The 15,149-nt window shown below is 44.2% G+C and overlaps 1 protein-coding gene across 3 annotated transcripts in view; it reads left to right on the top strand.

Annotated features, from left to right (window-relative positions):
* Positions 1 to 15,149, top strand: part of NSMCE2 (NSE2 (MMS21) homolog, SMC5-SMC6 complex SUMO ligase) — a 127,349-nt gene that overhangs the window by 23,064 nt on the left and 89,136 nt on the right. For all 3 annotated transcript variants that reach the window (XM_084282873.1, XM_084282874.1, XM_084282875.1), the window contains one exon: positions 6,038 to 6,144. In XM_084282873.1, the coding sequence (XP_084138999.1) occupies positions 6,038 to 6,144 (107 nt within the window). The remainder of the gene's footprint in view (positions 1 to 6,037; positions 6,145 to 15,149) is intronic.

Consider the following 15,149-nt stretch of genomic DNA (forward strand, 5'->3'; position numbering starts at 1 on the left):
CTGTCCTTTCCTCTGCAAAATAAAACCTCAGAAGACCTGACTCAGGTGGTGAAGCAAAATGTTTGACCTGAATCGAAGTATTGTAATGTGATCTGGATTTTTTTTTTTTAAAAAAACAAAAGCCAAAGAGAAATTAAGGTGAAGTTTTAGGAACCATTCACAGGCGATAGTTTTGGTGGAGCTGTGGGCATGATCAGCTAACAGAGTTCTGCTGTGCTGCTTTGTCCCTGGCAGGTTCCAGCAGTCCTTTCTCCCACACTCATCTCTTTTCTTTCCCCTTTCTCTTTGCTAGAATATTGGAAACTCAGATTCAACTTCCCCCTTTCCTTGAGAGGACTTGCACTGCTATTTGTAGATGTGAACTCGCTTTCATCCACCTTCCAGAGGGATGGTTTAGAGACAACGTTGTTGGTTATCGAGGAGTAGTGCAGAATGGATGAGGGTGGAAGGGACCTCTGGAGGTCGTCTTCTCCAAACCCCTGCTCAAGAAGGGCCACCTACAGCTGGTTTCTCTTTCTGTCACTGATGCCATTTCACTTTGTAAGCCATACCTCATTTTCCCTAGAGTCCTGGTATCTAGGTGAAGGTGCAGGTCTGTAAAATCACTGTCGCACACTCAGCCTGTAACTCTGTACAAAAGCTTTCTGCGTGAGTGGAATGACTTCATTAGGAAACAGCGAAGGAAATCCAGCTCGAAACACGCTGCAACCCTGCTAAGGCATTTCCTGAGAAGTTGGAGGCGTCTTTAGGACTGGCTTCAGCTGTAAGTAGCTTCTGATCGTTGTATGGAAGGAAGTTTTGCAATTACTGCCCTGAGTTCCCTTTACTCCACCAATTGTCATTCCTCATATGGTTGTTGGCACTCTGATCAGCAATAATTGTTCTTCTCTTGCTAATTGCAGTGGTTAGTTCCATATCCAGAGGGCTTCCCTGCCATTTTGGGGCATTCCAGTTTCAACCATTTCTCTGGCCTTCACATGAAGACACCTGCATTCAGGAGATTCAATTCCAGGACACAAAACAGCTTTTTGCTGTTCCTTTGCATTACTTCCAATTTCTTTCTGTTCACAACTTTCTGTACTAGGCTGCTCTTTTTGCAGCCTAATAAATAAATGTGTTACAGATCAGGGGGATGAGGCTAAGAAAGAAATTTTCAGTGAGAGTTTTTTGAGGAGCTGTCCATATATCTGGAGGAGGAAAAGTGAAGGATTATCCTGAGTCCTGGAGAAGCGATCAGCCTCCTGTTTAAGTTCCTGATGGTCTGTATGGGCTGAGTGCCGTGGCGAGGTTTAAGTACATCTGGACAGAGAAGGGAACTAACACTGTGTGGTCTCATCTGTAGGTCTGCCATCTCCACTGAGCATCTAGACAGTAGGAGGACATCTTGCTACTGTCTTCTCCAAATGTTTTGTGTGAATTTATTCGTAAAGATTCATAAAGCGTAGGCTGATAGCTTTATTTTTTATTCTTTATTTTTCCAGATGTGTTGTCCAACTTTAATTACAAACAGGTTTGAGTTGACTAGAACTGGGGGCAAGGAGATGGGGCAGGGGGAGTCTGCACTTCTTTTTTAATGTATTTGCTTAAAAAAAAAAAAAAAAAAAAAAAGCCAACAAAAATGCTTAGCTGTATCCTGAATTGAGCATGCACATTCTCCCGCAGAAGATGGAACTAAATCCAGGAGCCCTGGAGCCTGTATTCCCCTGCTGTCAGCAGTAACTTGAAACCTGCTGGCCAAGTGTGTGTTTTTTCATGCTGCTGGTGCATACGGAGACAGCTGCCTACTGCTGCTGTTGCTGCTGGCTCGAGTGGCAGATGTTTGTGTTGCATCTGTTTTAAAAGTCTGAAATCCGCTGTCAAAATCTGTGGGCAACGGTTTCCCATTCCTCTTTTGCCTCGTACAATGATGGAAAAAACAGCGTGCAGCCTGGAAATTAGGAGTAACCTAATATGTAGTGCAAGAGGTAGAACTCCCAGCGTCCTGTTTTGCTTAAAATTGGAAGCAAATCGTTTTCGTTAGCCAGTAATAGGAAGATGTCAATGTTAATATTTACGTTAATCCACGCTGTCCGTGCTTAACTGTTCATTTTATGGACTGTTATACTTGGAGGCTTGGAGCCCGCCTGTAATTTCATGATACTCCAGCCTACTTTGTGTTTCAGATAGTCTGCTGTGGAAGTGAATGATTATTTTAATTGGTACGCCTTGGCTGGAGGTCAGCTCTTACACCATAAATAAGCAAATAATGATGTGGTTAGTAACTTTTGCACAGAAAAAGAGAAAAATCTTTTTTTTTTTTTTTCAGTGAAAAATCTTTAGAAATTTGCTAACTTGTGGATATATACTGGGAACCAAACACTAAATATGAACTCAGATGTTAGAAGGAAAGCATGTTTGGGGCAAACGGGGGGCATTTTAGACGAGTGTTAATATAGAAAGTGTTAAAACAGAACTGATTTGACTATCCCATTACTTTAACTTCTGTTTTAGCACTTTGGGGTTCATGATATGTAACCCTGCCCTGATTGATGACAATTTGAATCAGCAGTGAGGCACCTGAGCATGATCAGTTTGATCTCGTATTAGAAATGAGAAATTGAACTCTTGCTGATCTCTTTGTGTAGTTTTGTTACTCAATTTGTAGGGAGACTTTTCAGAGTAGTAGCCCCGTCGCTATTATAAAGAGCGTTCATGGAGTCATGTGAGCTTGAATTCATTCTTACGAAGAGGGGGGTATTCAGCCAGCCAATTTTAACATGAAGCACATGAGCCTTTGAAAATGAAAATTATGGCCTTGAACTGGGCTTTCTCTGAGTAAAAGATGTAACGCTGCAAAATGTGTAATCTCTGGGTGGTGAGGGTAAAGGCTTGTGGAGAAATGCTTACTAAACTCAACGTATTTAGCCTAGATAACAAGGAGACTTAACTACAGCATGCAACTTCAATGGTATTCTGTGGCAGTAGCCAAAAGCATATGCAGAGGGTTCGCAGTGCATTCCTTAGATATGGATTAGAAACAAGATGAGGATAAATTTTGATTAGATAGCAGCGAGGCACCCATCCAGCACTCGCAGAGCGGCTGGTTTTGGCGTTGAGCTGGGCTGTTGGCCTGCAGAGGGAAAGGTCTGAGTGCTTTGGAGAGCTGGCTGGAGTCTGGTCGGAGGGCACTCAGCAGATAACGCGGTCCCAGTCTGGTGGGAGAGGGAGAGTGCCTCGAGTCTCTCTCTGCCATGAACCTCCAGCGCCTTTCTCCAGGCTGAAATAAAGGTGGCGGTGGGGTTTGTGGAGAGGGTAACACACAGTGCCATTTCAATCTTCCAGAAGCCTGATGTCAGAAATAAATTTGGATTCCTCTTGTGATTATAGCGCGATTAAACTAGTGGGTTGGTGGAATTTGGTGCAGGATGGTGATTAGGAAAGAGAGGTAAGTCTTTCTTCCCTAATTTCTTGTTCCCCAGTAAGGTGAGGTCAGCTGGGATGTGCTCATTAGTCTGTGGGGGTGTCTGTTGTACGGAAACGTCGAAGCTTCTGGGATCCCTGCCTTGGTGAGCTGTAAAACTTCGCATCCCCATACAGAAACCCACGGCTTCTCACCACGTGTGCTCAAGGTCTGCTCTGCTCCTAACCAGGGAGGGGCAGAAGTGATCTTAACTCACCAGGGGAAAGGAGAGTGTGGTGGGAGCGGAGGAGCCGTGCACAGGAGGGCTATTGTAGCGTCTAAAGTAGGGCTGTGATAGTTTTGTAAAGGCCAATGGGATACCCTGTAATGTAAATTTTCTTTTAGGTCTCCTTTAGGAGTTGGGAGATGAGTGGAGCAACGTGGGAGACCTCCTCTTAGCTCTCAGGACCTTGAACTGCAGGTGGAAAACGTGCTCCAGTATCTGTCATGGGGCACAAATAGGGGCTGGCCGTCGCTGGCCTGTAGGCAGTCCTTCAGACCCATCTCTATTTCCATCGTACCTTCAAAGGTGTGCTCTGGTTGTGTGTTAGGGTCGGACACATTCAGAGCTTTCACATTATGTATAACATAACACAAAGAGCCTCATGGGCACGGAAGCCCAGGGAGACAGCAGTGACTATCGCCGGGACTTAAACCAGGCCGGTGGATGGGAGGAACGGTCAGCACGTGAGGGATGTGGGGCAGGATATAGTTAGAGATCATGTCCCTCCTCCCTGAGCTGTTCCGGCTCGGTGTGCTTTATTTGAGCGCGCTTCCCCAGCGCAGTGGGATCAGGTGAAGCGTTATTATTCCTTACCTAAAACTTTTTGTGAAGTCAGGACAGGTGGCGTTCATGCAGCTCTCTCGGTGTTCAACAATGCACTTCTCTTCCCCTAAAAACAAATAAAAATAAAATCGATTTAGGCCGCTGCAGTTTCTTTATGCCGTGGATGTGATTCATTCTGGCCATGGGAGGAGAATGACAGTCACTTGCTGCACAAACCTTTCCTGTGATTCACGGAGTGCCGTTTGTGGCAGCCTCCAAGGAGGCGCTTCATTCACATGCTTCCTAGCAGGAAGGAAGGAGCACGGTCACAGTTACCAGATAGGGCATGGAAACGGGGTGGGAGGGAAGGGAAAGGGGAGAGGGAAATGCCGATTATTCAGAAGAAAGATGCGGGGATGCCAAAACTGTCTGCGTTATTCATTCATCTGCTTAAAGAAAAATGGACACATACCAAGCCTGGATAGACTTACGGGAAACATTTTGACTGTAGTTGCCGTGTTCACAAAATAGTATGGCTTATTACGGACCTTTATGGGGTAAATGTGCCTTAGCACTTTTCCTTCTGTCTCCTGGATCCATTGGTGTGGTGTGCGGCTCCTCCCTGTGTGATGCGTTTCAGCAACAACTCCAGGTTCTGCTCATACACCACGCACAGCTTTATGGTAGCGCTGTGCAGAGAGGGATGTTGGTGCTCCAGCACACTCACACGGTTAGCAACTTGAGAAGTGTGCTGCCTTGCCAAATAGGAAAACATTTCCCTGTATTCACACACACAAAAAAAAGCAGCTATACAGTGATTTTCTTCCTGAAAATACCACAATTTAAGGGCGCTTCCACTGCTTGTAAAGGAGAACCCTCCGTTAAATGACTGCCCCCCAAATAATGCTGCGTGACAACCTGGGGGCTCTTTCACACCTTCCAGCTGTTTTTTCTGTACCTGGAAACTGCGGAGTGGGAATAAAAGGGAGCAGGAGAAGTAGAAACTTGTTTCCTAGCACCTTAATTTCCCGAATGGGTTAGGGGTTGTGGCTGGCAGTTCTCCCACAGGTGGCAGCATTTGGTGCGGTGCGTGCCCCTGTGGCAGGAGTTACTGCTGCCGCCTGTTCAGCCCTGCAGCACCCACCAAGAGCCCTCACCCAGCTGAAGAGATGCACGGCAGGTCAGAATGGGAAAGCAGAGGTGTAGGTAGAGATGAAAGGGGTGAAATTAGGAGCAGTGCGGCAGAGAATGAAAGTGGATGTGAATTACTAAGCACGTGGCCTTTATTCATTGATTTTTCACTGGCAATTAAAACGTTACTGTCTGATTCACCAATACTGTTCAGTTTTCCATTGCTTCCTGGGTTATAAAATGCTGGCTCTGTTTTGATTTTGCACTAGCTGTGTTTATTGGGGACAAAGGGGTCTGGTTATAGCCGTGGACTATACTGTGCTGAGAGGGCAATTCAGTTTCTTCTGAGTACTTCTGAGGCAACATGATGAGTCATGAAATACAACTTTTGCAGAAAATATCCTGATTGCCTAATGACTAGGTGCTGGTAGATGCAATTACACACACTCTCTCTTGTTCACATGAAACCAGGGAAGTGTCCTTCTGAGTAAGATGTTTGTTCAAGTTACCCAAGAAATGTCAAGGTTTACAGTTGCAAAATAGGAAGGAGGTATATGTTTGAGGAGCTTGAAAACACCTGCTGTGCCTTACAGATGTTGTAAGAAATTCACATTAATGCCTGTCTTCATATCTGTAAAGCAGAAATGCTGCCTGAGACTAACACAGCTGATCATCCCTGTACGAAATATTTTGTTTTGCAGATGATGCGGAGGATGTTAACAGTATGGAGAAAGTCATGTTAGAATACGCTGCAATGGACAGAGAACTTAATCACTATATGGAAGCAATCGAAGAAACAGTAAATCAGGTAAACTGTCACCTTCTGTTAGTTACAAAAACATGTCCTTATTTAAACACCACCTTTTAGTAGATGCAAATGTTACATTAAAAAAACAGAATTTGGGAAAAATAGATCATCAAACGGTATGAAATACCAAAGTTGCCAGGACAACAATTAATTTTTCTTCCTGCATGCAGCATGATCCAGTTCCTAATTGCACATTTGTGTGTTACTGCTTTCCCCAAAACTCTTGCACCAGTCAGAGTACGGGACGAGCAGTGCTTTGGGAACATTTGAGGACCATGTAGTTAGGTCACCGGCGTCTCGGATGGTACTGGTTTCACGTGCAGTGGGAGACAGGAGCTGTGTAAGGAGCGGGGCAGCTGATTTCAGGCATAAACGAGTGGTTGTGGTAGGAGAGGAACTAGTGAAACCTGGTTTCCAGTGTCTTTCAGCCCACATGGATTTGCTGATCCTTAATAAAGGCCTTCCCATGCTGTGCCCGTGCCCCTCACCACCCACCAACCCCCAGGGGTGCCTTGTCCAGGCCACCAGGCCCCTGCTGCTGCTTCACCTCGCCAACAGCTCGGGGTTGTGGCCTTCAGCCCTCACCAGCATTGCCCAGCCAGCAGCAAGCAGGGCATCAAAAACGTGGATGCAATGGCAGATCCATGCATCGAGAGAATCAGTTTCAGTGCTGGCTACTCAATGGCTTTATTTTCATCAAGGGAGGTTCCAATGGACATCAGGAACAATGATGTTAACGTGAGGTTGGTCCTGCACTGCAGCAGGCTTCCTGGAGAGGTGGGTATGCCCCATGCCTGTCAGTGTGCAGGAGGCATCGGGATAATGCCCTCATAAATATGCTTTGGCTTTTGGTTAGTGCTGAAGAGGTCAGGCAGTGGGACTAGGTGGTCTTTGAAGGTCCCTTCCAATCGATTCCATCGCATCCCATTCTGTCCCATTCCATCCCATCATACTCAGAGAACTCAACTTTAAAAGTAACCTATTTTTTGGTAGCTGCAAATAGACTTTCAAGCATCAATTCTGTAGGAATTTCTCTAGAGGAAGCAAATGCATGTCCCTGATTTCCCTTCAAGGTATAAAATCTGTGTTTCAAGGTACGAAGGCGTTAGAGCATTTCAGCTTTTTTTTTTTTTTGTTTTGCTATTTTTAAAACAAAGGAGAGGAAGCGATGCATTTTTGCACTAGCTCTATTCTGAGAAGTTCTGACAGGTTTTCTTTTAGTGAGTTTTAAAAATCATCCTGAGTCAGATGCTCAGCTGAAAAATCTTCATCCAGATAATTAAATATTGCATGTTTAAAAGGAGCTGGAGACTGTCTGCATCAGCAAATGTTGGACAGCATATTCAGTGTCCCCCATGCAGTATTTAAACATGCATTCAATGGACATGTCACCATCATTGCAGAACTCGTGGTTTACATTTCTCAGAAATGGGACAGGTCAGAACTTTTTCCTCTTCTTTGGAATATTCAGGATTTTTAAAGTTTCCCTAATAAAGCATAAGGTAGTGCTCACATAATCGGTGATTAATGGTGTATACCTGGACTTCAGTGACATGTGGTAGGTTTATATTTTGATTATAAGCTATTAACTAAATGGTGTGCTATTATTGTAACAATATCATAGGAATTTCAAGTAATTTTCAACATTCATTCTTTTCTTTCATTATTCCTGTGTATCAGCAAAACACTTTCTTCATATTTTAGGAGTATACAGAGGAAGTCTGTGCCTTAGCTAGCAAAGCGCTCAAATCCTGTTTACATCAGTTGCCTTTACTCATGATCTTTAGGTTAAGCATAGGCTTAACTGTTTGTTGAAGCAAAGGCAATTTTGTGGGCTTAGGTAGGGCAGTGATACAGTCATGATTTTTGGACGGGCCTCAGCAGCATCTGTTGTGTGCACACCTATACTTGTGTGGAAAGAAAGCAAGTATTGGAAGCTTGGTTTGCTTTTTTTTTTTTTTTTTTTACCCCTCCCTAATTTAACTTGTTTAGATTGTGTCAGACTCCTCCTTGCTTTGCTGAAACAAGCTCCTTCCCTGTTCTTTCATTCCTAAGACTTTAAAAACGCAGCTCCAAGATGTTGAGCACATTTAAGGGTTTGTGTGGATTATCAAGTCAGTAATGACTAATTTATTAGCCCCAAGCCATGCTTCTCCTATCTTTTTTTCCCTGCCTCACTCTAGGGAATTTTCTGTACTTTCCACTGCCTGCATTCTGAGCAAACCTTTCAGAATAAGAGAAAGAAATGCATATAGGGTTCTGCAGTAGAACAAAGATGTGAATTGTTCCCTAAAAACCAACAGCTCAAGCTTTGTTCTGGAGGGTAGCTGCACGCTGTGCCTCCAGAACTGCACAGCGGATCTCCAGTTACCTGTCAGAGATCAGCTTCAAATCTGCTTCTGGGAAACAAAGACACCGTTGCTGAATTTAGGGCTGCACCTGGAGGTAGCTGTAGCAAGGCTTGGGTTTAAAATAGCCTCGACCAGCTTGCTCCCTGGCTCCATCTGAATTCCTTGCCTGAGGGCTTTCCCTGGGAAGTTGCAGCAGGTCACTCAATTTCACAAGCAGACTGGGTTTTGTCTGCTGTATTAACAGTGTTTATCTCAAGCTGGACAACACGTTTTATCCGATTATTTTGTCAGGGTTTCTGCTGTCATTTTTTTCTGATCTGTGTGTGTTTTTTTTTTTCAGACAGCAGCGAATCTGAAAGTAGGTTGTACGCTGTGCTTTGCCTCCTAATCACCTGCTTGTAGTCCATGTCCAGCTGGGAGCTAGCAAGATAAGGAGGATGGCATCAGTTAAAATTCCTGATTTATGGTTTTATTATGTGTACGTTTAAATGACTCGCAGAAAGATACCGTACAAAAGAAGTATGTACTGTAAATAACAAGTAACTAGTACGAGATGCAGTTACGTGTTCTTAAACGTGGAGTTTTTATTGGTTTGGGCCGCAGTGGATGGAATGCAGAAGGTGGAAATTATCGGCATCGCCTTCTGGTTGAATCAGCAGCCTGTTGAGTAAGAAGTGAGCAATTCAATCACAGTGGTTCCAACAATAGGCTGTGGGAAACCCTTTGACTGTGGAAACTCCCTGTGCCACTGGATTTTCTTGTAACTGTGGAATGACTGGACTCCTACTGCTGCTGCCTTCTTGAGTTTTTTTTAATGAGTATTTTCAAAATAACTTAGCCAATGTTTGGGCCCTTTCCATGCAATGTCAGGGCAACACTCTTATTTTTCATGTAGCAAGAGCACCAGAGGACTGACGGAGCTGCAGTACCTCTTGCTGACTTCATACATTGGAGTGGCCCAAGCGATGGGGACCCAGGCTGGCTGGGCCAGCTCAAGTGTCCCCTACTGTGGGAGCACTCTCGAGTGGCCAGAGTGCCAGCATATTGTGCCTGCTCTGTCTCCTACTCTGCTTTCTAGATTAGAAAGGGTGTTGGCCAAGGATTCCAATTGCTTTCTCATCTTTTCAAGCATTTAGATTCGTGGGGGGCTGAAAGAGCTGGGATAATTTTTCTGAAGTCCCCAGGCTTCTCTAAATAAAATGAATCACAAGATACTCTAGCTCTAGCTAGAGAGCAAGGAAGACATAACTAACACTCCTAATATTGCATTATTTGTGCCTCTCTTTTCTTCTCCTGCACCCCCATGTCTCATCTCTCCACTAAATTTGTCAAGGAAAGAGGATCTGGCCTTTTTTTTTTTTTTTTCTTTTTTCCCTTCAAATTAGAGAAGCGTTGAGTTTGGTAGTGGCACACTGGCAAAGGTGACTTGGTGCTTCCTGCTGTAAGTTACTGCTTTGCCAAATGGAGATCGATCTTGCTTGCATCCTGTCTTCCTTTTGCTAAGTCTGAGCACTGTGAGGAAGCCTGAAATCTAAGCCTGAGTGATGTGGAAGAACAGCATAGGAGTTGTGTTTAAGAAGAGTTTTTAGCATCATATGAAAGAATGGCTGAGAGGTGGAAGAGGCAGACAGAAGGGTAAAGGGCATGGGCTTGGGACATTGGGAATTCATAGAGATATACAGAAAGGAGGCTGCTTGAAAGACTACTCTGAAAATGAAGCTGTTAAGCTGGAAGAAATAGGTGGGAGTATTAGAACTTCTCTTGTTGCTTGGGTTTTATCCCTGCCCCAGCTTTCCCGTGCTGTTTCAGGTGAGTGATTTATAGCAACGTGTCAGTGGCTGCTCTTGTCTTCTATGTTTCCTGATAGTCCTGCACAGTAACAAGTGCTTGAGCTCAGCTTGTAAATGAAATGAATGGTAATTATAATCTGAACACACGAAGTGGAATTAAACACGTTCTTCATTGTTTTTTGCCTATAAAAGTACATACAATCGGCATAGGTGTGCATCTTGCATGGGAGTTGAAGCCTGGTTCACTCAGCCCTGTGTGCTGTTACCTCCCGTCAAGTGTTGAGTCTTCCCTTGACAGCAATGAGGGATGCTCCCGTGTTCCTTAAACAAAACCAGTTTTGTCTCTACAAAATATACAAGAACTACTCATATTTATTTTATATTTGTGGTAATAGTTCCTTTTTATTTATAAAATAAATATAACAACTTTATTTTTGGTGATAGCTCATTGCAGGGGCAGTAGGGGGATGTTTGTTCTCTTTGTCAGTAATGTAGAGCAGATTACTTAGTATTGAGGTCTGTTATCTTCGTGGCCAAGTGTATAGGTTTTAATCCTGCTGAGGAATAATTCCTTTCAGTGCAGTTTGTAACTGACCTAAGCAGCATTGCAGGATAGGAAAGAATCCTATTTAAAACTCGGGAAAGTCCAGGGGCTATGTTTGACTCACAAACGGTTTAGAAGAATTCCAGCTTCTTGACTTAGCACATAATGCTCTCCTGACTTGGGCAATCCTCCTCAGCCTGAGAAAAATGAAAGGGACTTGCAGATAACATCTTTGTTACCCAGGCTCTGCCAGCGTAGCTGTGCTGGCACTGAATCCTGCTGGAGAAGGCTCTGCCACTATATCCAAGTCGTGCCTTTTGACCAAGCAAACAAAGCCAGCAAAACACGTTGAGGAGTGGTGGCTGCACCTGCAGCACGGGTTTTGAAGGAACAACAAGGTCAGTCAGGGGATGTGGTGCTATCTGGCCCCCGTGCTCCTTGGTGGCACAGCTGTGGCAGCAGAGCTAACGTGGTGACCACGTCCAGTTCGTGTAGCTGGCACTGAGATTAGTGTCATCAGTGACCCTGCTGCCTGTTAAGAGACAGGGCTGGGCCTCAAAATCAGGTTGTCACTTGATCTTCTAAGGGCTGAGTACTGGGAAGACAATGAATCCCTCGGGATTGTTGTTTTTCAGTTGGTTCAGGACTCTGCCAACGCACGGTGATTGGCACTGGGACACCCCTTATGGTGCTGTCATTGAAACCATTTTTGACATGAAGCTTCCTAAGGCCTTACTGGGCTTGAGAGAGGCTCAAGAAACAGCCTGGTTTGGTGCAGATGCTTTCTTAATGAGCACTTAGCTCTTCTTTTTCTTCTTGCTACACTGTCATGACAGCATGTTTTAGGGCAAAATCCATCGGTGATATCTGTATCTGTAACTGTGACCTTTACTGTTCCAGCTGACTTCAGAGCACTGGCTCTGTTTGATACGTGCAAGGTATCGGTGTTTCTTGGTCCTGAAACTTTGCATGCCAGTCAGGACAATTCTAAGACCTTCATTTCCTCAAAAAAAGCCTTCTGCTACACAGAAGCTGCTCAGGAATATGTCTTTGAAGTCTGCTACCATGAAAGTGGCTTTAGTGAAGTTGATAAATCATTTCTTGGGCTGGTAGGAAAAGTAGAAAGAGCTCTTGTAGTCTTTCACTGCACTTATTCTGACTCTGTAATTGTAGAAGCCAGTGAATCTATCTCGAAGTTCACATATAGTGTGCTGAAGTGCCCCATCAGCAGCAACATTCAGTCCCCTGGTGAAAGACACCGTATGGGTGCAGTGTTTACTCTCCCACCAAATAGCAAATAGATTTCTGGAGAACTTGCTTCATCTTTAAACTTTCTGTTAACACTGGGTACCTCCATGGCCATTATTTTGGTACCATGGATGCTAGTTGAAACAGCTCCATACAGCTTATTTACGTGCTATCTACCAGTGAAGCCACTTCAGACCAGTAGTTCATCTTATAATATGGACATTGGGTCAAATCCTTACCATCACTGATGCAGGACAACAGAGGAAAATAATATGACTGTAGTTGTGCCTTCGTGTGGGTATAATGCCATAGGGCTTACTAAAACTTTTGCAGGCAGACTTAATTCTTGCATTTTCTGGCTTTGGAGTTCTTTAACTTTTTAAAGTTTGTTCTTTGCAATTCCTTTGACATAGTTTATTGTAATAGTGTAATGCTTGCTTTGTCCTACTGCAGTCCCCAAACTGCAATTCAAACAGCGGTGCTCTGTTGCAGTCATGTACTGCGTCTGCTGCGGAAACTGGGACAAGGATGCATTTCAACACATTTCTAACATTTACTTTCTAGTATTTACTTTACCTTTTGTGTCTGTCTCTGTGTTGGGCTAAGCATTTGATGAAAGCTGTTTTTTTATTATTATTATTTTTTGTTTTTCCCAGAATTAGTAATCCATGTGTATAGTTCATTGCAATAATCAGAGAGTGGTTTGGGTTGGAAGGGACCTTAAAGATCACCCAGTTCCAACCCCCTGCCGTGGGCAGAGATGCCACTCACGAGATCAGGTTGCCCAGGACCCCATCCAACATGACCTTGAGCACCTCCAGAGAGCGTTCATACGTTAGAGTCCGCACTTAATAACCTGCAGTAAAAATACTTTTCTAGTAAGCGGTATTTAAAGCAGTAGGAGTAGTGTTCTTTGATTTATGTGGGTTATGTAGCACATCTTCAGTAGTGTCTCTGAGTGTCTCGCAGCAAGCATAAAAAAGTGTCCTACTTTTTGGATACTAGACCCTGGAAGCCCTTGCACACACGCATAGGTTTGTTTGACTTCGCTGTGATTATTTGCATTTGTCAAGCTAAATGTTTTCCTAAATATTTGCAGTGTCAACTCTGTAGCTGCTGAAATGTCTCTCAGCCTGTGAGGGTAGAGGTGAGGCAGAAGGGGCCACAGCTGGTGAGCAGAGCGAGGGTTTGAGGGGAAAGAAGTGTGCTGGACCTGGAACGGATGGAAATGGGACCTCTGTAAGTGGGGTGGGAGCAGGGAGAGTATTTAGAACAAACCTGCAAAGTAAATCCTCAGGATTCAGTCTTAATATGAAAGTTGCATTGGTTGTGCTGGGCAGCAGAGCTGCCCAATAGGTGGGAAACCAGCCGGGGATGAAGGAAGGACCGGGAACCGTTCTCAGGTCTGCGAAGCGCTTCTGTGGTTGACCCTTACAAATTGTTTTGCCCCGAGCCGTGGGCTACGGTCCCATGTTCGTCAATACCACTGGTGTGCCGTGCCGAATCACCCGGTAGCACGTCCAAATAAGCCAGATCACACGATATCACCCTCCCGCTGGCTGCCAGCCACCTGCAGAAGGGCAGACGCTACCTGCTGCAGCATCACCCGGTGCAAAATTAGAATTGGCAGAGTGGGTTGCACTTCATCAGTGCGTCATGCAGCTGTGGTGCTTTTGATCTTGTGCTAGACATACTGAAACTGAATTTACTATCTGGTGCAACCACGATCCCCGTTTCCACATCTGTGAAATGCGAGCAGCATCCCATATCTCTGTCTGTAAAAGAGATTATTTTTCTTTTCTATCTGAAGCTTTCAAAGCAGTTTGAATTCTGCTTCGTTATGATTTTATTTGAATGCTCGGGATGGTAATTGGCAGCCTGAACTGTTTCTGGAATTCCAGAAGGTCACAGCAGAGAGCAACCGAAAGGCTCTGTGGTTTGGATCCCTGCTTTTCTAGGCAATGGCTGCGTTTCAGAGTCAACACGAGTTAATTCTGTCTGGCTTAGCTTAGCCTAGAGCAGGGAGATAAAAATATGAAATGTAGGTGTTGAGGTAGACGGGCAGTGCAAAGTAAAAGGCCATCTTCATCTCAAATCATGGATTTTTTTTGTTGTTGATGATGAAACTCATTACTGGAAACACTGGAGCTGGGGCTTCACTAGACCAGTAGTGAAAATAGCCTTTCCAATTAACCGCCTCATCTGAAAAGCTCCTGCTGACAGTCCAAGGATTTAAACGCTGGGGCCAGGCTTGGGGGGAGTGCTAAAGGCTGAGTGATTCTCAGCAGCGGGGGTTTTGACTTGCAATTAATTTCTCCTGTTAATTGAACACACCCAGTTTGATCAGTGTCTTTGGGGAGATCATTTTGGAGTGCTTTCCGTACCATGTCTCTCTCCAAATGTTCGGTATTGTTTTAATTAGTGTAATTGTTTCCAGAGATTATATGTGTATGTTTGGTATTTCCATATTCCTCCCCCAAAAGTTTAAATGTTAGGCCACTCGTTTAAACACGTGTTCTTTCTCCTGGTGTGTTTTTCCCCACCTTATCAATAAAAGCATTAAGCTCCACAGATTTTCCCTCTGCATAATTCCTAGCAGCTTTATAATAAATCACAGATAAAATGCTGCTTACAGCATTAACTGGATCATATTTTATTTTTTTTTTTTTTCGACTGTTTGGCTGCTACTACTGAATGCACTGCATTCTTGTGACTTCATGACATGCATTGATCTGAGTGCCCATCTTTTACTGGATTACACACTTAGGGCCTTTGCTAAAATGGGCACAACTGAAGGTTTGTGGAGCGTTTCATGGTTTTCTTTTTTCACGCTGGGAGTTTAAGAGCAGCTTTTTGATGTTTCTTTTATTTCGCTGCCTTAAATAATGGATTGCTCAGGATTTTCAGCACTTGCAGGTAACCTGTTCTGCAGATGTGGAATTGTCTTTCCTTCTCACCTTTCTCATTGCTCCCGTTGATGGGAGGCAGTGCTTTGATTTAAAAGAAAAAAAAAAAAAGGAGCGTGCCTTCTTTGTGGTTGTGGTTTGCTGCAGTATGCAACTCTGCCTACTT

This window comes from Netta rufina (assembly GCF_964035555.1).
Source record: "Netta rufina genome assembly, chromosome: 2".
NCBI lineage: Eukaryota > Metazoa > Chordata > Aves > Anseriformes > Anatidae > Netta > Netta rufina.